Consider the following 9,055-nt stretch of genomic DNA (forward strand, 5'->3'; position numbering starts at 1 on the left):
TCTTCTCGATTCCTTATATGGAACCAAACTGCAGTACCTTGTTTGATCACTCACAAATTACAGAAGAACTGGGCAATAGCTACATCTGGCGGATTCGTTATGAACTGCAGAAACGACCTTTGACCCACCAGCTGGCGACCCTATCAGGTATGAAAAGATCACTTCCGCTTATGACTGATCGCGACGCCTCAATACACGCGCACTGTGCATTTGCTGTCTTGAACTTCGAAAAGAAGAGTATAGTGGAATATAATATTGCAAAATCTGGTGTTTTCCCTCTTCGGAATGCAGCAAACATAATGGCTGTGGCAAAAATGCTGATTCACTATTTTCACGACCTCGTGCACATTTGTAAACATTCGTCTTACCTAAGACCCTATAGTCAAACCTAAGCTATACCGCCTCTACATACGGATCACCTGGTCATTGTGATCGCTACATTTTTGTTGTCTTTAGATAATTTTCCACATTGACACAAGTATGAAGAACCCTGCCCATAGTGATCACCTCTCCACATACACCAGATTTTGTTGGTCCCCATCATGTGTGCAGTTGCATAACAGTATGTAACGTTACACATATGCACTGACACACGCTCAGCTTTTAGTAGCTATAGGTTGTTGGGCATCATCACACGGTCTCCTTTGCTTTTACAGAGTCGTCAAAAGGAAGATCGAGCACACGTAAACTTTGTTTTTCATCGACACGGTCCGATTACAAAATGGCGACCACCAAGCCGAAAGGTAAATAAAGTCGACAGCTCTTTCTAAGGACTATTTCTAGTTGTTGACTTTGTTCCCATGCAGTTGAAGTGCACTTGAAGTGCATGGGAGTAAAGTCAACAACTAGAAATATTCGTCTTAGCCATTGCAGAAATTATTGTTACATGTCAGGTAATGATAGCATACAAGGGGCACTCGTCTGGACAATGCAATTTTAAAAGTGAGCACAAACCATCGTTTCTCTAACAAGATAATATGTTTGCAACTCAAGGGAACCGGAACCTACCAAACTTTTGATCCGGCTGCCTGGCTTCTTGTGGATGACTCTCTCAGTCTCTGATCAAACAAAACTATGTTACCATGTGGAATTGGTGACCTTAGGGTCACGTGACTCAGGTCATGGGTCAAGGAGTCAATGACCCTGAAGAAGGCTACTTTATGTTGGGTCGAAATTTGAAGTTTGAATTTGAATGAAATTACAAACTCTTTCATACTAGTATTACTAGTTTTTTTTTCTTTTGTTTACTCTTCAAAAAATAAAATTTTATCAATCTGCCTGTGTGTGTGTGTGTGTGTGTGTGTGTGTGTGTGTGTGTGCGTGCGTGTGAGTGCGCGCGCGTGTGTGTGTGTGTACGCGCGCGCGCGTGTGTGTGCGTGTGTGTGTGTGCGTGTCACACGGTGCTTGTGTGTGTGTGTGTGACAGTGTGTGTTATTCAAGTTTGCTTGTGATGATATTTAGTCTAGAGTATAGTAGAGTAGGTAGGTCTGCTGGTAAGTCTGATTTTCACTTTTAATACGTCTTTGATGATAATGCATTTAGCTCAAATCTTTGACAGTCTTTCATCGCACTTCTAGGACTCTTGGAACGCCTGAGCAGTGGTGAAACGGTGATAGTGGCGGAGGGATATCTGTTCGAGTTCGAGCGACGCGGCTACCTCCAAGCAGGGTCCTACGTACCGGAAGTGGTTCTGGATCACCCGGAAATGGTCACGTCACTGCACAGGGAGTTCGTGCACGCCGGAAGTGACGTAGTTCTGGCGTTTACTGTAAGAGCAGGTCATAAATGTGGTCATAAAATTTATTCACCCTTCTATTTTCCTGTTTTCTTACAGTGAATGCCAGAAAACGGGTTTTCATTGAAAAATGAGATTCCTGTCGTTAGAAAGACTTTGTCAATATCAAATATATATATAACATATTACCACCATTTGCTGTAGTTGAATGACAATTTGATTTTCCTGGAAGCAATTTTGTGTTTTATTTAACCTGGCATGTTGACTGATCTTGACTTTGTGGCTCCATTGATAGCATTATAATTTCCGTTACGTTTTCACCCACTGGTCCAGTAAAACAGGCCGAGAACCATGAAATCTATTTGGCGTGGCCTTGGGAACAGTCACAAACCAGAGCATTTTGTTCGTGTTTGTTTGTTTGTTTATTTGTTTTTGTAAAGCATTACGGACACCAACAGTTTCTCCACGAAATCCGACAACGAAGAACCTAAATTAGTTCGGCCTCGATCATTCACAATCCTATAGCCTGTCTTGTTCGCGCTATTTCCGAAGTAAAGTGAAACGCTTACCGACAACTTTCGGTCAGTCCTCTGACCCTTCTCAAGTTGGAATGACCCGAAGCCTAGGTCACGAAATTGATACAAAGGTACCTGGTCAAGATATGTAGCTTCGGGTCATTTCACCTCGACAAAAGTGAGCTAGAGGGCTGATCACGAGAGCATTCCTTTGTGCACAGAAATGGCGTTTCAAATCTTTCCTACGCTTATTACAGTTACAGATCTCATGCGAACACAAACCTACATGTATAGCTTACCATCTGTCGGCCCACAGTACTACGGGCACCGAGAGAAGATGCGTCTGATCGGGAAGGAGCAGCTCCTGGAGCCCATGAACCGGACCGCCCTGAAGCTGGCCCGGGAGGTGGCGGACGAGACCGGCACACTCATGGCGGGAAACATCTGCAACACTAACGTGTACGACTCCGCAGACCCAGCCTCCGTGGAGAACGTCAGAGCCATGTTCAAGGTTTGTGCTTTTAACGTTTTCCTTCCTGATAAACCGCAAATTCTTCCCTTACAGAAACTAGACATCGTTGATTGAGGTTAGCATTCCAAGTAGTTAGTTTAGTTTAGCTTAGTTTAGTTTAGCTTACTTTAGCTTAGTTTGGCTTAGTTTGGTTTAGTTTAGTTCAACAAACCCTCAACAGAGACGGGGGCCGATACCGACTACCGGGCACCTTTGATCCGTTGCTGACGTCACAATTCCGTTCAGGATACGTCACGTGGGCTTTGGGTCATTTCGCATTAAGAAGGGGCAGTACTGATATAGTGTTTACAATCTTCACTTAGTTTAGTTTAGTTTGTTGTGATGCACTTTTGTCCCTTCAGTACATTACATTATATAAAGCACAACAAGGAATCGAATATTAGTATATTCCGATATAAAGGATCATTAGATTTAAGAGAATATATCCAGTTGCTTCATTTCTTCGCATTTACGACTTTACATAGGACGTTTAACAAATTGGCTAGATATAATGTTAACGATACAAGGCAACGACGCTAAGACCCAAATTGGTAGAATATTGACAGAAATTTTGTCCTTTTTCAGGAGCAAATCGAGTGGGCCGTGGAGGGAGGCGCAGATTACATCGTGGCGGAGCGCTTCGACAACCTGGGGGAGGCGAAGCTGGCCTTGGAGTGCATCAAACAGTATGGAAAAGGTCAGAGAACAAGAACAATACGGCTTTCAGTCACATGATATATACGCCTCAGTTGTCTTTATTGACTGTAAATCCCAACACTAGAAAAGTAGACTAACCTCAATTTTTGACTAGCCAGTCTTTGCCAAGGAATGATTGATTCACCGCTTCTGTGACGTCACGTTATGCAGATAGAACACGTGACTCAGTGACCAGTAAATTATGAGTTGCAGAGAGCCTATGGCGCCCCCGTCTCGCCCTGATATAGATGGCTTCTTTAATTCTTTTTTATAATTGCGAAAAATTTCAAGGTTCTGTGACCGGAATTCTTTCTTTGTCATTTATGATCCTTTGCTCACCAAGTAAGAAACTTGTATCCATTTATTCTTAACATTGTTGTTTTTAGGTTTGCCAGCTGTGGTGACGATGATAGTTCTGCGTGACCCGGTGACCCTTGACGGCGTCCCCGTGAAAGACGCCCTGCGGCAGCTAGCGGACGCCGGGGCTGATGTTGTCGGCTTCAACTGCGGCCGCGGCCCGACCACCCTGATGCCTCTGCTCGAGGCCGCGAAGGGCGACATTAAGGTTCCTTACCTTGTACCTTGGTCCCTTAACCCAGTATTCCAGGGTCGTGGGGGCGCTGCATGGTGGCACTGTGAATCAGGTTCCTCCATCCCATTCGGTCCTGCGTCAGCGGGAGGGACGCTGCAAAGCTCTTTCCTGTCCATTCCTTAATGTTGTCTGCCCATTTTTTCTTCTGCCTTCCCCTTCTCCTGGCTCCGTTTACAGTTCCTTGAAGGATGACTTTGGACAACCCGTTTGACCTCATTACGTGTCCGTACCACTTAAGTTTCTTTCTCTTCACTATTGTTAGGAGTCTTTCATAATGACCAAATTGCCGTATGTTGTTTATGACCTCTTCATTTGTAATGTGGTCCATATAAGTTATCCCGAGGATTTTTCTTAGGCATTTCATTAAGGTTCGGATAGCAACATATCGTGGAGATAGTTACTAGTACAGTGTGTACGATTTATATATGGCTACACTTTCGTGATTTATTTCAACTGGTTGGAAAATTACTGGATAGTAATGTTCTTTTTATCTGTCACCTTCCTTTACGTTTGGGACCGCATTGTTAGCAGCGACACCTATGCTGCAGTACTGGTGCCAAGTAGCCCAATTACGTGTATAACCCAGATTGTCACCTCATCTTTTCTTCTATCTGCGTCCCAGGTTCCCCTAGCCGCCATTCCTGTGCCGTACCGAACAACCGAGGAACATCCCAACTTCATGTCCTTCCAGACTCAAAATGGTACCATAACTTTTCTTAAGCTTACTTATTAACACTGCCACCAACTGTGATGAAACAATGTTTACCTTTAAAAAGTTTTTATAGCAATTTGTGGAGATGGTGCGGACAAACGATACAAAAAACCCAAAGTTCTGCTGCAGCACCAAAGCCACACAGCTGTGGGCCCAAACTTTACCTTGGCCTTCATCTTTCCAATACCAAAACACATACCAAATACCATTGCAATCCAATTACAGGTTCTTAAGTTAGGCTGAAAAAAGGACAAAATATTCAGAAACACACAAAAACATACGGACAGAAATACAGACGGACAGAAACGCTATAAACAATACCTCCTTTTTTATGGATGTGATCACAGAGTACAAAGATTTCAGATCATCGTGCTCTTCGTCTCAGGACAGAACGCCTTCCCGTTAGAGCTTGAGCCGCAACTATGCATCCGGTATCGCAGAGTTCGGCAAAACCACCGGGCGTGTCCGTGTGCCATGTGTGCTGATTGTTTGATTCTAACATGTCTAGACATACTCATGCTCTTCCCCACAGGCGGTAACGCCTACCCGCTGGAGCTGGAGCCTCATCTGTGCACCCGGTTCGACATCGCAGAGTTCGGCAGGACCGCCGGGCGGATCGGAGTGCAGTACGTTGGGGTGTGCTGCGGGAACAGCTCGCACTACCTGCGCGCCCTGGCCGAGTCTTTGGGCCGCCGTCCCGCCGCCAGCAAGTACTCCCCCGACATGAGCAAGCACTACGCCTTCGGGACGGACGACACGCTCAGCAAGACGTACCTGGACGCGTCCGAGAAATTCTAGTACACTTTCGTCTTGCTATTGAAACTGTACAATGTACGCTTGTGTCAGGACAGTGCTACTAAGAATCTGGGCAAGACGTACTAGGACGCGCCCAAGAAATTAAAGGAAATCCCTGACGTTCGTTTGACCCCATGCACTTATAATTCGTCTGGGTTGAGACTCTTGCTACTGGAAATGTAAAGTGTATACTAGTAATAGTATTCTCTTAAGTAGACAGTACACTTGTAGTTTGTCTTGCTGCTGAAAATCTGAGCAAGACGTACTTTGATGCGTCCAAGAAATTCTAGTAAAGCCCTTACAGCCGTACACTTGTAATTCCTTTTGCTGCTGAAAAAAATGTAAAATGTACAATAATTGTAGTTTGTCTTAGTATAGTCGAGCTCCAGGGCTGATATCGATTAGGATTTCACCATTGTCAATATTGACCAAATGAGTCCATGTATTGTAATTTGTCTTGCTGCTGAAAAGCTGGGAAAGACGTAGTTGGATGCGTCCAGGAGATTCTAGGAAATCCTTAATCGTCCATTGTGCCCATGCACTTATAATCTTCTTGATACTGAAGATGTAAAATGTACGTTTTTTATCAGTACAGTTGTAATTTGTCTTCCTTCTGAAGAACTGAGCAAGACGTACTTCGATGCGTCCAAGAAATTCTTAGGAAATCCCGTACTCTCAAATTTCGTCTTAAGTCGATGAAGGTTAGACGTTCTGATAATAAGATCTAGATATGTAATACATCAGTTACTCAAGCAACTTGATAGATTTTGGATCATGGAAATTCGTCATAAACATTGAGCAAGATCTGTTGATATTTAAAGGTTTTTAAAGATAAATATTGAATTGATAATTCTTCTTGCTGATTAAAATGCAAAGGACCAATTCAGGCTATTGACATGATGTTTTTGAAACACTATAGATAGTTATATACCTGCCAACAACCAAAATGGACACTATTGACAGGCTGAGGATGTGTCTGTTCAGAAGAATTTTCTGCAACTATTGGCGTGCTCAAATAAAAAACTCCATCGTGTACGTTTGTTTGTCTCATGATATCTGTAATTTGTATGTGCTTCCCGGTGTGAGTGGATCAAATGAATGAATTAATGAATGAATTAATTAATTTTATTGCTCAACGATCGCACGAGGTACAATGTATGGCAACCAACAACAACTAATAGCTATACAGACAATAGTACTACATACAGGGCTACATACAGAACAACATAATTGTATCGATAAAAGTACAGTCATGTATGAGTAATCTGGTCTTGCATTTGGAATACAGTATAAAGAAACTGACCTACGTAGACGCATATATGAGATGAACATAATAGCAGTGTATGGAATATATCGTTCTGTGTACATGTAAAAGTGTAGTGCGTTTTGGTTCTAATATTCTTAAACAATGTTTCTCTCTCTTTATTGTAGGTAGGACATTTCATAACAAAGTAAATTCATCTCTGATATTTTCATGACATGTAGGACACAAATGAATCCTGATGTACAATTTTCAGTACATACCTGGTGTGTTACCTCATGAGGCGGTATACAAATATTTGTGATAAAGCAAACAACTAATTCGTCTTGCTGCTAATGTAAAGCGTGTCGTTTATTACCAGATCATGCCACGTAGTCAACGACGTCCAAGTGAGTCAAAACTGTTTCTGGCATTAAATGAATCCCCTGACCAATTAAATCACATTTTGTTACAGGCTGGTGCATTTGACAGCCTATGCAAGGATCAATGCAACAATCTTGAGAAAATCTGAAAACTGCTTTTCTGTTGACTCTTCAAGACAATCCAATTTGCTTCTAATATTGCAAAAAAACCCCAAGATCATATAAACACACCTATCCTTACAAACCAGCACATTTGGTAGCACAGTAGAAGCCTTTTAATTGCACACCACATATGCCAGCGTATTTCGTGCAATTATCTGGGTGGTGCAGCAATGCGAAGTTATCTAGCTGGACATCACCTGTTTGGAATTTGGGGATTCTGTGCAATTAACAGAAGTGTGCATTAATCCGTATTGTAATTAATTGCCATCTACTGTATTATCGTATCGTAAAAAGAACATCTAAAAACTCCTGTTCGGCTGACAGACTGCCCAAGCCCTGGAGATGGGCTTTACTGCAGCCTAAAAAGACATCAGGAGGACATGATTTGTGGCTATCTCCTGTGATCTTCAGCCTGTTCTCCGATTCCTGGTCTTTACGTAGGCTTTAGCATATATCACAATGATGTTACCATGCACGGACTGACTCCCAGTAACTTATAACCAAGGCTGCAAATGCGTATGTATCTCCACCCGTAGGCGTTCAAGCATTCAAGCTTCATAACTCACATATAGATATCTATGTCACCCCTTTTGCACTCGACGTAGGTATTGTAGGTGAATGACCGTACAGGGAGACCAAAATTGGATGCACGGACTAACTCCCAGTAACTTATGGCCAAGGCTGCAAATGCGTACGTATTTCCACCCGTAGGCGTTCAAGCATCTCTGCGACATAAATCAGATAGAGATATCTTTGGCATCGAATTCATAGCCTCTTACACTCGACGTCGGTAGGTGAGTGACCGAACGGAGAGACCAAAATTGGATGCGTGTGACGGTCTGTGACCCTTGATTTCATCATTAGACTATGATTCAAGATGTAACGCTAGTTCACCTTTATCCGCGGGGTAACGTATATCCGTTGAATTAAAATTTTAGTATATAGGGATATCAAGTCGATGGACGGTGGTTTCAAATTGCGATGTATTCGTAATATTGTAGATTGAACCACAGTCTGTCGACTTGAAATCCCTAGAAACTTTACTTTTAGATACAACGGATATAGGTTACACTGCACATAAATTTAAAGTTGAACAAGGGTTAAAGGTATGACTTAGAAGACAACAAAACATCTGCCAACCTACCTAAAGCATATAAATAACATGCCAGAGGAATTAGCTGGCCAGAGAGTACAGTTTCCGACCTTGGTGAACTGTGCAACTGCAGTACTCGAACCGCTACTCTTCTGGCATGTTATGTGTCTATTTAGACCATTTTTCAGCGACGTGTAGAGGCTACACTATAAAATCTTTGCTCGCCGAATGCCGGATCACGACTCTGTCTTCTCATACTCACGTTTAGGAACTACCGTAGATGCAGAAATGTTCGCGGTGATTTAATGTTCGCGGTTACGTAAAACCACCGCAAATATTTTTCTATTATGGTATAAGACTGCAGTCTATGTTGTTACCGCGAAATTAAATCTACCGCAAAAGTTCCTTTTTCCCGCTACCGCGGAATTAAATCCCCGCGAACTCAAATGCATTTACAGTATTCCGTTTGATGACGCACATCGTATGCACCAAGAGCGTCCGTCAGTGCGTGAAATTGGCAGCGGAGAAAATGATATTCCTATTTTTGGACCGGCTCCTTTCCTCCACAGCACGCGGAGCCCTTAGTTTTGTGTTTGGCCGGAGAGTATAATGGTGGCGGGC

General features: G+C 42.9%; 1 protein-coding gene across 1 annotated transcript; it reads left to right on the forward strand.

Moving 5' to 3' along the window:
- Positions 1-69: 69 nt before the first annotated feature.
- LOC118422786 (betaine--homocysteine S-methyltransferase 1-like) lies at positions 70-6,434 on the forward strand. The gene is made up of 8 exons (XM_035830542.1): positions 70-147; positions 657-743; positions 1,578-1,768; positions 2,567-2,761; positions 3,347-3,458; positions 3,844-4,022; positions 4,672-4,750; positions 5,294-6,434. The coding sequence occupies exons 2-8, from the start codon at positions 722-724 to the stop codon at positions 5,557-5,559; spliced, it is 1,044 nt and encodes a 347-aa protein (XP_035686435.1). The 5' UTR covers positions 70-147; positions 657-721; the 3' UTR covers positions 5,560-6,434.
- The last annotated feature ends 2,621 nt before the right edge of the window (positions 6,435-9,055 follow it).

The sequence above is a fragment of the Branchiostoma floridae genome, chromosome 9 (genome assembly GCF_000003815.2).
Source record: "Branchiostoma floridae strain S238N-H82 chromosome 9, Bfl_VNyyK, whole genome shotgun sequence".
Lineage (NCBI taxonomy): Eukaryota > Metazoa > Chordata > Leptocardii > Amphioxiformes > Branchiostomatidae > Branchiostoma > Branchiostoma floridae.

Excerpts from the sequence above, each read along its gene's own strand:
- LOC118422786 (XM_035830542.1), top strand. The coding sequence starts at position 722 with ATGGCGACCACCAAGCCGAAAG. Across the intron at positions 1,769-2,566 it reads ACGTAGTTCTGGCGTTTACT|TACTACGGGCACCGAGAGAA; the intron begins GTAAGAGCAGGT and ends GTCGGCCCACAG. Across the intron at positions 4,751-5,293 it reads GTCCTTCCAGACTCAAAATG|GCGGTAACGCCTACCCGCTG; the intron begins GTACCATAACTT and ends TCTTCCCCACAG.